This window comes from Silurus meridionalis, chromosome 4 (genome assembly GCF_014805685.1).
Source record: "Silurus meridionalis isolate SWU-2019-XX chromosome 4, ASM1480568v1, whole genome shotgun sequence".
In the NCBI taxonomy this organism is placed as follows: domain Eukaryota; kingdom Metazoa; phylum Chordata; class Actinopteri; order Siluriformes; family Siluridae; genus Silurus; species Silurus meridionalis.
Genome location: NC_060887.1, coordinates 10,585,620 through 10,603,446, shown reverse-complemented (window position 1 = coordinate 10,603,446; position 17,827 = coordinate 10,585,620). Strand labels below are relative to the sequence as shown.

Here is a 17,827-nt window from a genome sequence, read left to right as displayed (position 1 = left end):
TTCTAGTAAATAAAATGAAGCACTTCAGAAGAGTAAAGCGTTCTGCAATTATCCAAACATCTTTCACTAAAGACATTGACTCTGAAACGACTGTATGACCATGTAAAACTAATGCAAATTATAAAAGACATTGTTGGCCAGACAGCAGTCCTAAAAATCACAAAAACGTCCTTGCAGAAGAGGCCATGGGATGCAAGAAAAGATGTATTTTGTATTTATTTATATATATATTTGTAACTTTATTACACTGCTCAGTTGCATTGAGAATACACAGTGCATGAGGCAACAGACTTGAGGCTGACATATTGGGAGCAGAACATGATGCCAGTCTCTCTGTATCTAGCTCTCTTTTAAATATCAACTTAAAAAAAAAAGATTATGTGTATATATATATATATATATATATATATATATATATATATATATATATATATATATATATATATATATATATATTGCAATACAATGCTGTGTTGAAATTTTCCTCTACTGGATCACCTTCAAGGCTCTTTTCTGTCTTATCAGGATTCGGAAGAAATTACACTTATTTTGAGTGATATATTTTTTTTTTTTTACATACAAGAAACACACACACACACACACACACACACACACACAACACACACACAACACACACACAACACACACAACACAGCAACTATAAATATATTCATCCTGTTAGGCAAAAACTAATGTAATATTCCAAAGCACTTTTTAAGGAGTTATACAATGTGGTGTGCACTTATCGGACTGGACGTTAATTACACATTAATTACACATGAATTACACCTATTAGACTTATTAGATGAATTACACTTGAATTAGACATATTAGACCTTTTAGACCCATCAGCCTTATTAGATTTGATTTAAACTTGAATTAAACCTATTAGACTAATCGGACTTGAGTTTCACCTATTAAACATGAATTAGAGGTAGATTAGAATTGCATGTGAATTAGACCTATTAGCTCTACTTTATCAGGCCTATTAGATTTGAATTAAACCTATTAGACAAATTAAACTTGAATTACACTTAAATTGGGCCTATTAGACCTATTAAACTTAGTAGAATTATTAGACTTGAATTAGACAAATTAGAAGAATTAGACTTGTAATGGACTTGTATTTATATTTTATATATTTAAGGAGTTATACACAATGCTGTTGTTGGATTAGCCTTGAATTACACTTGAATTACAAATACTTGAACTTGAATTGAATTAGACTTGAATTAATCAGACTTGTGATGGACTTGTATTAGAGGTGTTAGTTTTATATTAGATGTATTAGAATAGTATTGGACCAGACAGATATGTCATAGACTAAACACCATGTATTGGGCTTGTATTATACTTTTTAAACTAGTATTACTGTATTGTAGTATATAGTAGTAACTGTATTAGGCTTAATAGACTTGCATTTGACTTATTTGACCAATTAGATTCTTAGAATTGTATAGACCTCTTATCCAGCTTATTAGACTTGTGTCAGACTTGTATTGTGCCAGTATTAGACCTACTATACTCATATTCGACTTACTAGTATTGCACTAGATATATTAGATTTGTATTTGACACGTATTACACTCTTACATTTATCATGCACCTTCTTATAATGCATTCTGCATATCAATGAGCTTGTAAAAAATAAAAGTGTTTATACCTATAAATGTATTTGCAGTGAATTACGTAAGGGGTCACAATTCATTCCATATGAAGTATGAAAAGTACATACAGTATATATGTGTATTGTTGCTGACTCATCACCAATTCACTGTTCCAGGATTAGCACATGCATGTCATGTCAACGCCTACTGTGCAGAACTTAATGATAAACTCTACATCTACAATCCTATTAATGCACATTCATAGTGTAGACTTTCGCTTCATTCATTCTGTCCAAAGATTTCAAATAAATTATATCTTATATGAGTGCATGGAAAAAAAACACTGCCTTGGATGGGTATTTTTTTCTTTTGCAGCTGTAAAATGACAGCTACAATTTACTCTCTCTCATTTACTTTCTCTTTTCTCTCTCTCTCTATCTCTGTGTGACTGTAAACCTGCAGTTATTGCGAAGAAGATGTATTGATGTACAGTTAAAATCCCAGAAGGTGTGCATAAATACCAAATGAGTCATTTGGGCAAAATGTGCAATAAAAGGTGCAAAGTCATCAAGTCTTTTATGTTGGGGTTTATTTACTGTCTGTTAGGTGATTAAGGATTTTTTTTTTTTTTTTGATGAGCCTGATATATTACCACAGATGGTGCTCCAGCTATTTTATAATGTATTGGCACATTCTGGTGTATGTAAACATTTACTGTATATAACACACCAGAGGCATACATTTAATCATAGACAAATACATTTTACAAAGAAAAAACAAACAAACAAACAAACAAAAAACCCACAGAGCATTTCATGTTACAAGCAATATTTGTTGAATGTTATTAATATTATTATTAATATGTTTAAATGTATTACTTATTAGACCTCTTCTAGACCTTAGACTTTAGGTGTGTACTATACTAGGACTCGTCTCGTACTGGACATTATACGTGCATTAGACTCATTAGACTCGTATTAGACTCATCAGCATTGTACTAGACCTCAATAAGAGCCGTATTAATTGTGTACTTGACCTGTATTAAACTTTAGATGAGCATTAAACTCAAACTAGACCTTAGACGTGAATTGTTGGACTCAGACTTTAATTAGAATCGTATGAGACCTATTAGACTTGTACTAGACTTGTATCTAACCTGTATTAGACCTTTATTAGACTTATACTAGACCTGTATTACACCTTTAATATACTTGTATCAAATGTAATGCACTTAGATGTCTATTAGACCTTTGTTTAGACTTGTAATTAGACTCTTATTAGTCCCGTATCCGGCTTATTAGACCTCTATACTTATACATACCACTAGGCGTGTATATGTGTTTTTGCATTAATCAGAAAAAGGTTGAAAAGAATAAAATATGTACGTGGTGGTTACTTTTTAATATTAAAGCTTATTATCCACTTCGTTTGGAGGGGAAAAAACGATTTCTTAACTGTTGTGCAAGAGGAATGTCACGTGAACGTTTTTTTGTTCCAATCAAAACGTCACTCACGTTTTTTTCAACTAGTATTTATGTGACGTGTAAATAATACTAGACCCTTACTTGACCTCTACTCAACTTTAGACATGTGTTAGTACTATTCGATTCTAATTAGACTCATATTAAAACTATTAGACTAAACCTTTAATAGGTCTGTATTAGACTTGTACTGGGCTGTATTAGTAGACCTGTAATAGATTTGTGTTATAATAGATGTATATTAGACTCATTAGACCTTGTAGACCTGCATTAGGCTTATAAATGACTTGTATTAGACTAAACTATTTGGCTAATTAAACTTTTATACACCACTAGTTGCGTTTTTGTTGTTGTTGTTGTTGTTGTTGTTTGTTTTTGTTTTGTTTGTTAATTTTCAGAATTAAGAACAATAAAATATGCATTAAATTGTCTAGATTATTAAACAGGCTATTAGTTTGGAGAAAAACAAATTGCTGAGTTTTCCTTGTTTCCTTGTTCCTATTTTCCTTGTTGTTCATCTTGTGCTAGTGATTTTTTGTTCCACTCGAGCTGTCACAAATAATTTTAGTTTTTAACGAGTTATTAGGTGATGCGTGAATATTATTAGACTTGTACTAGACCTGAGTGTATTAGACTCAGACTTGTATTAGACCTATTAGACTCAGGTCTAATACTGCACATATCTAATTCTTATAAAAGACCAATAGGTTTAATACGAGTCTAATTAGATTTTAATAAACTCAGACTCTAGACTTGTATTAGACCTGTATTAGACTCTTTCTAGACCCATATTAGACCTGTTATAGACTGTATTAGACTCTTATTTGTCTTATATTCAGCTTATTAGATTTATATACACAATTTTTTTTTTTTTTTTTGCAGAAATTTTCTTGTTTCCGAAAATATAACTCCAAAAGATTTCAACTGAATTGTATAGATTATTAAACATAATATTTGTTTGGAGAAAAAATAAATCAATCACGGTGTTTTTCTAGTTGTCGTACTAGATGAACTGCACATGAGTGCTTTTTTGTTCCAATCGAGCAGTCACTCTTTTTTTTTTTTTCTTTTTTTCAACAAGTTATTAGGCGAAGCGTAAACATAGCTGCCGAGTCGAACCCTTATGCGCTGATAGGCAGCTCCGAGCCCACATCACTCCGCAGTTTAACCTGTGTCTGAACACGCACACACTTGTTGCGTGTCTGGAAGCGTTTGTCAGGCTGCAGATTGGCATCACACAAAGGTGTCTTCTGTGAACCGTGTGACAGGGTGTGTGTTTACAAATCTGCTCGTCACTTTGCAAAAGAAGTAGAGGTCACACACACACGCACACACACACGCACACACACGCTCAGAACTGGTTGCATGAGATGACTACCCAGCTGCTGTGCGCAATAAATAACATTCCACAAATGTTTTGGACTTCAGTGTTGGCATCCACACCACATAGTGCACAGAGTACACAGTGTGAAGGGGGGGGGGGGAATCTTTTGGAGGAAAAAATATTTCCCTATGAATTCCTCCTAAGATGAATGTCATAGAAGTCAAAGTTTGATAAATGTGATCTCAAACTAATCATTTTTAGCACAGCATGGTTGAAATGTCGATTCGGATTAGCTGATTAAGGTCGGCTCGTTTTATACAACAGCATGTCCCTGTCATTTGAGCTGACTTTACAATATACAGACAAAAGTTTGTGGACGCCTGAATATAAGATTGGTATGTGCTTTGTGAACATACCATTCCACACCGAGTCCCCATTTACTGTTATAATAACCTCCACTCTACTGGGAAGATGTTCCACTAGATTTTGAAGTGTGCTCATGGAGGTCTGAGTTTAGCTACAAGGGTGTCAAGTAAAGTCAGGTAGAGATGTAGGTGAAGTGAGGAGGACTGGGGTGCAGTCAGCGTTCCAAGTCATCCCAAAGATGGTCAATAGGGATGAAGTGAGAGCTCTTCAGCAGACCACTCAATATCTTTTACTATCACCCATGTAAACCATATGATCATGGTGCTGGATTTGTGCACAGGGGCATTGACATGTTGGAACAGGTTTGGGTCTCCTAGTTCAAGTGAAGGGAAAATATTATGCTACTTTACCCAAAGGCGTCCTTAACAACTGTGTGGTAATTTTTGGGGATGAAGCACATACGGCTGGAAAAGTCAGGTGTCCCAATACTTTTGTCCATATTGTGTATATGCTATTTAGGCCTCCATAGCAAGAATCTCTGTGGTAGCTTTTTTCAGGTGAATTGATATCCGGAACTACTGTAAACCATGTTGCAACAAAATGTATCTCCAAACGGATCCAAATGTATTATTATTGCTATATGAGAACTTTGTGGTGGTAAAAGTAAACCCGGCTTTTTTTTTTTTCCCCCTTTCTTTTTTTTCCAAGGCATACTTCATCATGCTGTGTTCCTTCCTCTCTTGTAATTTAGTTGACCGGGTTTAAAAAGGAAATGTGTGAACCTTGCAGCTAATGAGCTCGTAGAAATAAAGGAAAGAAAAAAGCATAATAAAAGTCAGATGTTTGAATCATTACGTTAAGGTTTTGACCCACCCTGCCATATGCCATTGATAATCTCGGTCGTACACGCTGTAGCCTGATTACAAGAGGAATCCATTAGAGGTCTCCGTCAGTCCGGGTTCGATAGGTCAAACGTGTCACGTAGATATTTGGTATATATGAGACTCTCACGAAGCTCAGCGTGGGAATCAAACAAATGATGGTGTAGCTTCGAGTTACGGCTAAAGATCTGTACTCTCTTGATAACATCTGTGTTCGTGACTTGTAGGAAAACTGCTCAGCATGAGTATTGTACGTATGAGGTTATCGTGAAAAAAAGCCTTTTTTGCCTCTGGATTAGTTACAGCTCTTGTGTGTTGGAAGCGAATACGCCTTTCTTTAGACCCTCGGCTTTATCTTTTACGCCTGTCTGCACATTGTAAACTAGCACCACATTACAGTCATGCGAAAGAAGACGTACCAGACACCGAAGAACATAAAAAAAAAAAAGCAGAAAGATGAACAAGCCACAAAACTTTTTTTAATGGCTACATGCATTCAGGAATAAAACCAGTCATTCCGTATACCAGATTTACATCATTAATTCTAGGAATAACCTTGAAGTTGAAATCCATTTTGTGAAGATAAAAACATGCCTGATTCGACTCTTTATATTGTCATGTGAATTTCCTATTGTGATAAATCAAGTCAGCGATCTATCCGTCTAGATAAAGGTATTGAGAGACCCGACTTTTCCAGCCATATGAGGTTCTTCCCCAAACCGTTACCTCAAATTTGGAGGCACACAATTGTATAGGACGTCTTTGGATGCAGGAGCATAAAATTGTTCCCTTCATTTGAACTAGGAGAGCCAAACCTGTTCCAGCATGACAATGGTCCTATACACAGTGCCAGCTCCATGAAAATATGGTTCACATGGGTTGAAGTAGAAGATCTTGAGTGGCCTGCTATATAGAACTCTGACCTCAACCTAATTGAACACCACTGGAATGAATTGAAATGCTACCTGCATCCCAGGCCTCCTCATCCTTTACTAACTAAAGGATGGATGGATGGATGGATGGATGGATGGATGGATGGATGGATAGATAGATAGATAGATAGATAGATAGATAGATAGATAGATAGATAGATAGATAGATAGATAGATAGATAGATAGATAGAGTTTACAGTGTGCATACACTCCTGAAATCCAATTAATTTCAAAGGGGTCCTAGTGTTTTTTTTGTCATGTCTATTTTTTACATTCTGTACTTATAGTGCACACACACACATTTATGCTTAAACCACAGCTGACTTTGATTTGACTCACTGCATTTGCGTTTGAAGAGCTGCCCTTAGGCGAGCTCAAAGACTGTCTCCACATGCATGAGCGGTCACATAGTCTGGACCTGGAAGTGTTATTAAGCGTTTTTTTCTTATTAAGCGACCCCTTTCACACTTTAAAATTTGATTTCTAGAAAGCATCAGCTTTCCGTAGCATAGACTGGTTACGCATTCTGCACGCATTTCTGAAATATATATATATATATATATATTTCTTTCTTTCTTTCTTTCTTTCTTTCTTTCTATTTTTTCTTTCTTTTTTCTTTTTTGCTGTATTAGTGAGGTCAGGCTCTGATGTTACACATGGAGATCTGGAGTCCTGGTTCATTCGCAGAAGGTGTTTATTGGGGTTGAGGTCAGAGTTTGGGCCACTCAACACTTTGATGCACTCATGTAGATCGTTTTGTGCACATTTTGTTTCATGGCCTCTTCGATCCATTGAAGGGAAATTGTTTATTGTTACAACATATAAAATACTACACTATTTAAAACAAAAGTATTGGGACACCTGACATTTCCAGCCATATGTGCTTCTTCCCCGAACTGTTAACCACAAAGTTGGAGGCAGACAGTTGTATATGACGTCCCTGGATGAGGTAGTATTCAATTTTTCTTTCAGAGAGACAAACCTGTTCCAGCATAACAATGCCCCTGTGCATAAAACCAGCTCCATGAAGATATTTTTGCATGGGTTGAAGTGAAAAATCTTAAGATGCCTTCTCTTGAGAATTGGACTATTGACTGCACCCCAGGCCTCCTCACGCTACATCAGTACCTTTGAACTAGCACCAATGTCCACAAGCACACTTATAAATCTAGTGGAACATCTTCCCAGAAGAGTGGAGGTTATTATAACAGCAATTGGGGACTAGGAAGGAATTTCAATGGGAAGCACATAGCAATCATATGGACAGGTGTTAACTTTCATCTTAATAGTGTATGTATAGGGGTGATAGTCAAGGGTATCTATGCACTTATGTTCATAGTGTATTTTATGGAAGGGTTATTAATATTGCATAACATTTATGCTATTGCTGCCCATACTAGTACTACTACTACATCCTCACATACATCATATCAACGTCATTTTATATGGTTTTGTTCGTAGACATCCTCACCCACATCAAACAGAGTAAGAAAAGTGATAGCGTTTTTGCTCAAATTACTGTGCAAAGTGTAACATATGCTGCAATAAGCTGCACAGAAAACACAGCTTAAGAGTTCACAAGAGCTTTCTGTTAGGGCTCGAGCCTTTGGCGATGGGTAATGTGAAGCTTTTTCAAAACAAAAGCAAAAAAAAAAAAAAAAAATCACCGCAGCTTTCCAGCTTGCTCATCACACCACACACATGCACACATTCAGTTCACTGCTCAGGGGGAGATGAGAAAGAAAGTGAGATCACGTTAATAAATCTAGGACAAAAGGGCTCAGATGTGTCACATTAGTCATTACCCCCTGGAGCTTGTTTCCGAACACCTTGCTTTCAGTGCAGCTCCTGAGTGCGCCACGCCCACAACTGCTACAATCGCCATTTGTTTTGCAGACCTACAATTTCGTTCGAGTTTATTATCCAAAATTATACTGACAAATAAATACTAAAGAAATTCTGTGTGTAGTAGGAGCAGCAATGGCTTGAATGCGTTGTTTCATTATTTTAAGACACACATTACCTTATGCTAATATTGGCATATTATTAACACTGCCATAAAATACACTACATGACCAAAAGTGCATGGGCCCCTTACTGTCCACCTGGGCATTCATGTAGCAAGCTTCAGAGAACTCCATGTTCACATCAAGCTTAAAACTAAAGATAGAGTGTAATCTCCTCAAGTCTGTTGTTGCTTCCAAAAGATTTGAGTATTCCAGAAACTGCTGATCTCCTGGGAATTTCAAACATGTCTAGTCTTTACACAAAATGGTGCCAAAAACAATTGCGGTTTCTTGAAATATATTCAAATCGTCTCATGCAACCGACCAAAGCTCTTGCCCTGTATCTGCATGATGTTATGCACTGCCCTGCTGCTCCGTGATTGGCCAAATAGATAACTGTATATATGTGCAGGTGAACAGCAGGAGTTCCTAATAAAGTGGACAGCAAGTGTATATATTCTTGACTATGCAGGCTGAACATCGGACATACACTAGACTGCAAAATGTACCATTAATATTATATTTCACTGTAGGTTGTATTTTAAGTTTCTACTTCACAAACCATGCTGCATGTAAAGGCATGAATATATCGAGTGAAAAAGAAAAGAAAACTCCATGCCACGTGAGTCCGGTACGAAAGGCCAGGGCGATTAACATGGACGCGGTGCCGCGTCGCGATGTGTTTACTGCAAGCCGAGTACAATGTGCCTTACTAATGACATATTTGATATTTCGCGAATGTAACGGCAGTGTTAGTATTCATTTCATTAGCATCTCTATAGGAATAATAGGAAGTTCAACCCTCTTTTTGCTCCTCAATTCTCAATTTATTTTTTCCCCAAAATCATTTTCTGCTATATTTTTTGAATGAGCCAGTTAAAAAAACATGACATGCTCCAGTGCAAAGTAAAAAAAAAAAACATTTTGGACATTACATATTTACATTACACATTTGAAACTTATTAGGGAATTCCCTTATGAAGGAATGTTATCCAAGTCTTCTAACGGATCGCCTTTTTTTCCTATAATTAAAAATAGTTTGATTAATGGGCATGATCTTATAGGGCATGACTCTTCCTCCCACCTACAGGGTATCAGGGCTCAGTGAATTGGTGCCATGAATATAAAAATGATGAAAATCACACGCTTTGGCCTTCACAGTCTCCAGATCTCAGTTAAAGTGACATATCAGAGTGATATGATGTGAGCAGAACACACAGTTTCCACCAGTACAGAGCTCATCTGTAATTTACTAGCAGGCAGCTGGTTATCAAATGGTTAAAATTGTTCTTAACTAGTTGGAAAAAGTTCATTTAATCGTTATTTAATTGTTATCTGGTTAAATAATTATTGAATTGTGATTCAATATGTGATATTTAAATCCTTAAAAGTGATTATTAAATTCGTATTAACTGGTTAAATAGTTAAAATGCGCCATTGCATGATTATTAAATGGTTATAAGAGTTCAAATTGTCATTAAACGGTATTTATCATCATAAATTGTTAAAAATGGTTATTAAATGGTTAACCGGTTATTACATTTTTATTAAATGTTATTCCTTCAGTCATGTGCCGTATTTATACATTTATATATATATTATATAAAAATGACAATTTTAAAGGATCTTTTTTTTCCCCTTTTCTTGTACAATCCATGACTCGAGATGTAGAATGACTCTTAATTATTTCGCTGACCTCTTTATCTCTCTCTCCGCAGACGATTACGATAACCCAGAGGTCCCAAAACTGGAGAAGAGCATCAGCGGTAGCAGTCCATCCCGGGACCGCCTCCTCCTCACGGTGGCCACGCTGTTCCTCATCGCACTCTCCATCTCCTAGCATCTCCTCGCCTCCGGGACGTTGTCATGCCACCGAGGCCTAGAGGACCACAGGGGGAGGAAAAGAACTTGTTGTGATGTAGGAAGTACCAAGGAGCAAACATGTAATAAAAAAAGAGGAAAAAACAAAACACAAAAAAAACAGGAACAGCTGGAATAGGACTAGCGGGATGCTAAGGCCTTCTTCTGTTCAGTAGAACATGGACTTTATAATGACAACTTTTTGCCAATCAGCTCGAGCCATAGTGTCAGAGTTGTGTACGTTTGTGTGTGTGTGTGTGTGTGTGTGTGTGTGTGTGTGTGTGTGTGTGTGTCTGTGTGTGAAGCTGAATGTCTGTTCACACACATGCTGTTTGCAAATCAGTCAAGTGAAAAATCCCCTTCACTCCGTCTAATTAGTTTATTAACTAACGAATGGCCGCTTTAAGCGATGAAATTGAATCGATGCTCGAGATGAGCGACGAATTAACATTCTCGCCGGTGTGGATCATTAGTGACAGAAAAGAAGAAAAAAAACATTTTTATGCAAAATGAGGCTGAGGGAAGAAACACGGGCGGCTTTAAGCAGCTTCATTGCCAATTCAGTTCAGCATTTCTCTCTCTCTCTCTCTCTCTCTCTCTCTCTCTCTCTTTCTTTCTTTAGCTTGAGTAAACCTGCAGGATTATCACGTTTACAAACCGACCAGATATCTCCAAATCCCCGCCTTCTGCTGACGGATTTAAACAGTTACAGCTACACAACAGTCAGTATAGAAACGTTCCCCAAATGTCTTTTTTTTTTCTTTCCATTTTCGGATTATTTTTAGCTACATGATCCCATTGCACAGACTATATCCTATATATTCCACTATTTCTGTCCAAACCCTATGCTATTCTGTTCAAAAGAATGAAAATAAATTGAGACAGATCTTGACCAGATATGGACAAATGTTTGCGGACACCTGACCCTAAGATTGAGATCTGCTTTCTGAAAATCCCATTTCACAATAAGTCCCCATTTTCTGTTGCTAACTTCCACTCTTCTGGGAAGATGTTCCACTAGATTTAGTAGTGTGTTTGTGGAGATTTGTGCAGTCAGCATTCCAATTCATCCCAAAGGTGTTCAATAGGGTTGAGGTCAGAGCTCTATAGCAGGAGATCTTCCACTCTAACGCATATAAACTATATCTTCATGGAGTTGACCTTGTGCCTCGTTGGAACGGGTTTGGATCTTCTAGTGAAAGTGAAGCGAAAATCTAATGCTAGTGCATCCAGAGACGTCCTATACAACTGTGTGCCTCCAAATTTGTGCTGATAGTTTGAGCAAGAACCACATATGGCTGAAAATAGTCAGGTGTCCCAATACTTTTGTCCATATAATATATTTCCTTATAAACCTTGAAAGATTTTTCTGGGCAAACTATTTGTAATTTCTATTCTGAAAGAGACTTGAACTTTTTAAATGACATCACATGGACCTTGGCAATCAGTGTGTGTGTGTGTGTGTGTGTGTGTGTGTGTGTGTGTGTGTGTGTGTGTGTGTGTTTCGAGCTGAATTTGGTGCCTGTAGAAACAGTAGCGTAGGCTGGTGATATTGAAATGCTCGGCTTTTCTCCAACTGGACTGCATTCTCTTTTCTATCCCGAGGCTTTTTTTTTTCTCTTCATGAACATTCACCTGGATGACACATGTGGAAACGTATGTACATAAACACAAACATATGATGGGATCATTGGATTTTTTTCTTCTTCTTTTTTTTTTTTGGTCAATCTCCCTGCACCGGTTTTTACAGGACAAGGAGAGCCCTGGAGGTGAAACATCGAACTGGTTTGGACCGGTCTGGTCTCTCCTGCTCAGCTTCATTGAATCATAAACGTCTGTCAGTAGTCACTACAAACCGGCCTGCAGTGGTCGTCTTTTTTTTTTTTTTTTTTTGGAGCTTGTGGGAAAAAACCAGAGCATTAGATGTTCAGGAATAAAACAGCGAACACCACAAAGACCTTTGGCACACGTCACACGCAAATGTTCCCGTATTCGGAGGGGATTTTCCACCAAGCCGCATTCTTCTTACGACATTCTTTCCCTTTTTACATCCCGAGTAGCACCTTATCGACCCTGGGGAGGAACCCAGGCCGAGCTCGCGGCGCTCCAGCTCAACACAACAGGCTTGCAGTCGAGGATTTCTGCTCCGAAAAAATGTTCCTGGGACCCCTTATGATTTAGGTTTAGTAGGTTTTAGGGTTTAACGTGCTAACTGAAGTCTAACGAATACACGTAGAACGTGAGGTGGGACTTGTGGGCTATAGAGCATTGAAGCCAAACAAGTTTTTTTCCGATTAGCTTTAGAGTTAGTGTGGAACTCCTAGATTGTCTACTCTGTACATTCTGCTAACGTGGGTTACCGTGGTAACGTGGCGCCGTAGAGCAAAACGAGTACGCTCGGCGAGACGTCGGGGGGACGCACGTCATTTTTACCGACTTTGTTTTTGACCTGTACGTTGAGTTTGTTTGTCGTGTACTTTAAGGCTAACGTGTTTAGCTCTGAAAAACTTGTGTGTTCTGTTCACGGGGTGGGCAGGGAGCGGGGCGGTGTAGGGGGCAAGGGCGTTATTTTGGGAGGGTGAGTTTCAGAAGAGCTGATCGGGCGAACGATGACAAAGTATCAACTGTTGCACTTCAAAACTTAGACACGAGTTTGTGTGTGTGCGCGTGTGTGTGTGTGTGCGCGCGCTTGTTCGAGCGGCTGTGTAAATGGTCAAATAGATGAAAGACATTGCATTTCTTTATACTGACCAACGCGAGCGTGTGTGTGTGTGAGAGAGTGTGTGTGTTGCTTGATTGTACTTTTTTTTGCCGCGCATGTGTGTGCAAGAGAGTCTGGGTCGTTTAGAAGAAAAACACAAAAGCATTTATTAGTGTTGGAACACAACTGTTTAAAAAAAAAAAAAAAAAGAAAAAGGAAAAAAAAAAGAAATCATGTTTACCTTCGACTGGAATGAATTTAAAGAACAAATAAAGTGTAACAGACCGTAACAAAAAGGTTATAATGATAATAATAACGATAATAATAATCATGATAACAAAACCATCTGCCTCAGCGTGGTGTTTCTCATACATGACAGGACAGAACACAACTGGAATGTCTCTTGAAGGTCAATCTGAAAAAAATAAAAAATGGGACTGGTGGGGTGGGGGCACATATTTACGCACCCAGTATAAGAGACATGTTTTTCACAAACCTAAAGACATGACTGTCCTTTACAATCTAAGGAGACTCAATCCCTCTTTATCTCTCTCAGCTCCATTATCACAGATAATCTATGAGTGTATGATTGTGTGTGCGCGTGTGTGTGTGTGTGTGTGTGTGTGTGTGTGTGTTCCAGAAGCAAAGCGATTACATCACTAACTTACTACAGAAGCCTATCTGATGCTGAGAGGTCGCTCGTATCTAAACTCACCTCCAACACACACACACACACACACACACACACACACACATAATATGAAACACACAATCTCTCTTTCCAGTCATGAATGTATTTCCTGCTTATTGTTATTATTACTTTTTTATTTTTTGCACATCTTACACACTCCACTTGATTGCTTTGGCTCTTCCTGATTACTCAAACCCCAAAACAAACACACACACGCACACACACACACACGCGCACACACAATAATACAGAATGGATGACATCCCTTTCCAGTCATGAAAGTATTTTCCACTTATTATTATAATCTTGTTCTCTATACGAAGCTTCCACACACTCGCTCCATCATCTCCCACCTCGAGTTCTCAGGCCTAAAGACAGGTTCCGAGGGCTCACGGGTTACAGACGTGCGCGCCGACAACAGATGTTGCGGAACGCAATCGTAATTATTTGATTCCTCTCCCGAATCTTCCATCGCCCCTGACCCTGCAGAGACACAGCAGGAAGGCAATCAGAAAAACTTTCCACTCGCTAATTTCTCACGTGTCCTGGCAGCAATGTTTTCTTTTTCTTTTTTTTTTCTTTCCTAATCGTTCTCCAAAGCCAAGCCACGAACGATGAGTAAGCCGTCTGGCGCAAAACAGTAGGCAAGAAACGCCGGCGATACGCCGCCGTCTGCCGTCCAGACTCTGACTTCACTCAGAACAAACAAAAGCAAAAGTGTGGCGTGTGATTTCTGCAGAACTAATGAGTAACACACTCCTCACTTCTCCCAGCGCACTCAGCGATCCCGAAATCCTAAAGCAGGTGTTTGTGAAACGCTCTAGTTACAAAAGACGTGCATTTTATCTAGAAACACAAAAATAGCGACAGGTGCAGCGTGCATTCCATCAGCAATGCTGAAATTGAAAAAAAAAACTTTTCATCGAGGGAATTGGGTGCCTTTAATTCCTTCGGCCCTTTTATCTTTTTTTGTTTTTTGTCCACACAAAACAACTATCCTGATAAGCAAAAAAAAAAAAAGGCGCCTGTGGTGGTTTGGGCTGCATGTATCTCAAAATCTGACCTCCATCGTCTGACATATAGAAGATAAACATGTGCTTCGATAAAAGGGGTTAAAGGTTTGTCTATTCAACTGTCCGGGCTGCTCGGTGCCGACGTCAAAAGTGTGGAATTTTAATAATCAGATAATTGAAAAAAAATAACAATAATTCTAACATTAATTTATAGTTTATTCTATATCCATGGAAATCCTTTCCTCCTTTTTCAAACATCCCATTCCACATTTAGTGCCCATCTGCTGTTATAATAAGCTCCATCCTCTGGGAAGATGTTCCACTCTATTTTGGAGTGTGCTTCTTAAGGCTGTGGTTCTTCCCCAAACTGTTACTACTAAATAACAAATGGTAAAACAATAACGAATGGACATTCGGTGCCATTCAGATAAGGACGACTTCCCTTTTGAGTCTGGTTCCTCTCAAGGTTTCCTCCTCATACGATCTGAAGGAGCTTTTCTTCACCACAGTCACCACTGGCTCGCTCATTGGGGTTAATTTAATCAGAACTGATAGACACTGATCTTATACATTCTTCTATACAACTTGTTTTCTCTGTAAAGTGTCTTTGAGACAATGTCAATTGTTGAAAGCGCTCTACAAATAGAAATGAACTGAAATAAAATCCCAGGCTTCCTAAACCCTACATCAGAACTTGACTCCTGTGGCTAGAGGAGCATAAATCTCAAAATCTAGTGGAAGATCTTCTCAGGAGAGTATAGATTATTAGACAAGCAAATAGGGACTAAATGTGGACTGGGATGTTCAAAAAGCACATACAAATCATAGGGTCAGGTGTCCACACACTTTTGTTTATGTAGTGTATATGGTAAATATGGTGATTGTAATAAATGAGTGGATGATAAAAGAGGAGTTGGAGAGGAAAGTGTTAAAATGAGAAGTATAACGAAAGTTCAAAGCAGCACAGATGTGCATCCAAAGACTTTCTATACATTTCTGTGCTTCCACCTTCATGGGGACAGTTTGGGGAAGAACCACATAGTCAGGTGTCCCAATTCTTTTGTCCAAAGTGATATTTGATTGGAAGATGAATAAAATAGAAAAAATGAATCTTGGTTAGAGATTATAAGGAATTGAGTTGGATGGAAATTCCGATCACTGAGAACCAGGAAGAAACTTTCCACACAAATGTTGTTGTTTTTCTCCTCAGAACAGAAATTAAATGTGATGTTGTGCTCATCAGTATCACCTTTCACCTCGATATTAATGTCTGAACCCCTCCTTTCTGATTCAGCGGTGTGTAACGTGTGTCACACGTGGCCATGGGGTGAAGAACGGGTTGTGGTTAGCAGAAGTAGATTTGCACAATAGGAACACACCTGCTCCAGACATCATTTTCCAGACAACAAGCAGTCACTACATTACCCCCGTCTGAACTTAACCAAAGAAAATTCAATTGGCAGCAGAACACAAACATTGAAGCGGCATGAATTAAAACTTATTACGTTGTAGTTTATGGCCATTTGAGGTCTTTTATTTACCCCCAACATTTACACACAAAGTCAAAGATTAACATCAGTCATGCACAATCTGCAAAATGTTAATGAAAAAAAATAATAGGAAAATAATAATAATAATAATAATAATAATAATAATAATAATAATAAAAGAAGAAAAATTGTCCATCTTGCTGAGTTTGCAATGTTAATTTCTTTTATATATAATTATGAAATAATTGTTATTATAATTATATTATTAATGAATTCATTATATTGTTATTTTTTTATATTATATAATTACAATATATTAGTATAATAACATTTACATGGGGATACATAGATTTACATCCATTTTGCTAAATATATATATATATTTTTTTTTTCATTGAAATAATAATATATGACTAGTAATAATAATAATAATAATAATAATAATAATAATAATAATAATAATAATAGTAGTACCCTTAACATTTACACATAAGGTCATTTTAAATACAGTTTATTGTATTAATACCATGTGTAATTAATACACTGCCTTGTAAACTTGTTGATCGACAAAACAATGTATTTATGTTTTGGTGATTATCGTTCACGAGTCTCATGTTTGTCCTGAGCACATTTTTCTTATATCAAATGAATCATTTGTGAACTTTCGAACAGGAAGATCAGTGTAAAATATTTTTCATTTTGTGCCGCCCCTTCAGAAGCTACACAAATACGTAATTCACATCAGTTTCACAGATAAAGTTAATACAGGTTACAACCATCCTTTTCCAAAGTTCACACACACCCCAGCTCTTAGCTCTTCTGATTGCCTCCTTCAGAGACTAAATGAACCTTTTGTGATAGTTGTGTACAAGTCCCTCAGGAGTCATAAGTGTGAAGAGATGGATCATGTTCAGTGAACCTGTGCAATCTTATAAAGGTCAAACAAGTGATTCCTGAACAACAATCACAAAACGATCATCCGACACGCTGTATAAAGACTCGAGCGTATGGAAAGAAACAAAAGTTTGTGGCCACCTCACCATAAGATTCATTTGTGCTTTATTTCCAGATTTACTCTTCTAATAACCTCCAACTTTCTGGGACGATGTTCCTCTAGCTTTTGGAGTGTGCTTATGGGGATTTGTGCTCATTCAGCTACAAGGCTGTTGGTAAAGTCAGGTTCTGATGTTGGTGACTAGAGGAGGCCTGGGGTGCAGTCAGCGTTTACATTCATTCCAATGGTGTTCAATGTGGTTAAGGTCAAAGCTCTATAGGAGCCCAGTCAAGATCTTCCACTCAAACCCATGTTAGGCATAGTTCAAGTGAAGGGAAAATGTAATACTAATGCATCCAAAGACATTCTATACAATTGTGTGCCTTCAACATCATGATAACAGTTTGGGGAAGAACCACATATGGCTAAAAATGTGTATTTTATTTAACTTTAAATGTGACATAAATTGTTCGGGGCATA

The 17,827-nt window shown here is 37.5% G+C and overlaps 1 protein-coding gene across 2 annotated transcripts in view; it reads left to right on the top strand.

The window, feature by feature from the left end:
- The window catches only part of efna3b (ephrin-A3b), a 102,444-nt gene extending 88,942 nt beyond the window's left edge, over positions 1-13,502 (top strand). For both annotated transcript variants that reach the window (XM_046846925.1, XM_046846924.1), the window contains exon 5: positions 10,317-13,502. In XM_046846925.1, coding sequence (XP_046702881.1) covers positions 10,317-10,438 — 122 coding nt within the window. In that variant the 3' untranslated portion in view covers positions 10,439-13,502. The remainder of the gene's footprint in view (positions 1-10,316) is intronic.
- Positions 13,503-17,827: the final 4,325 nt, after the last annotated feature.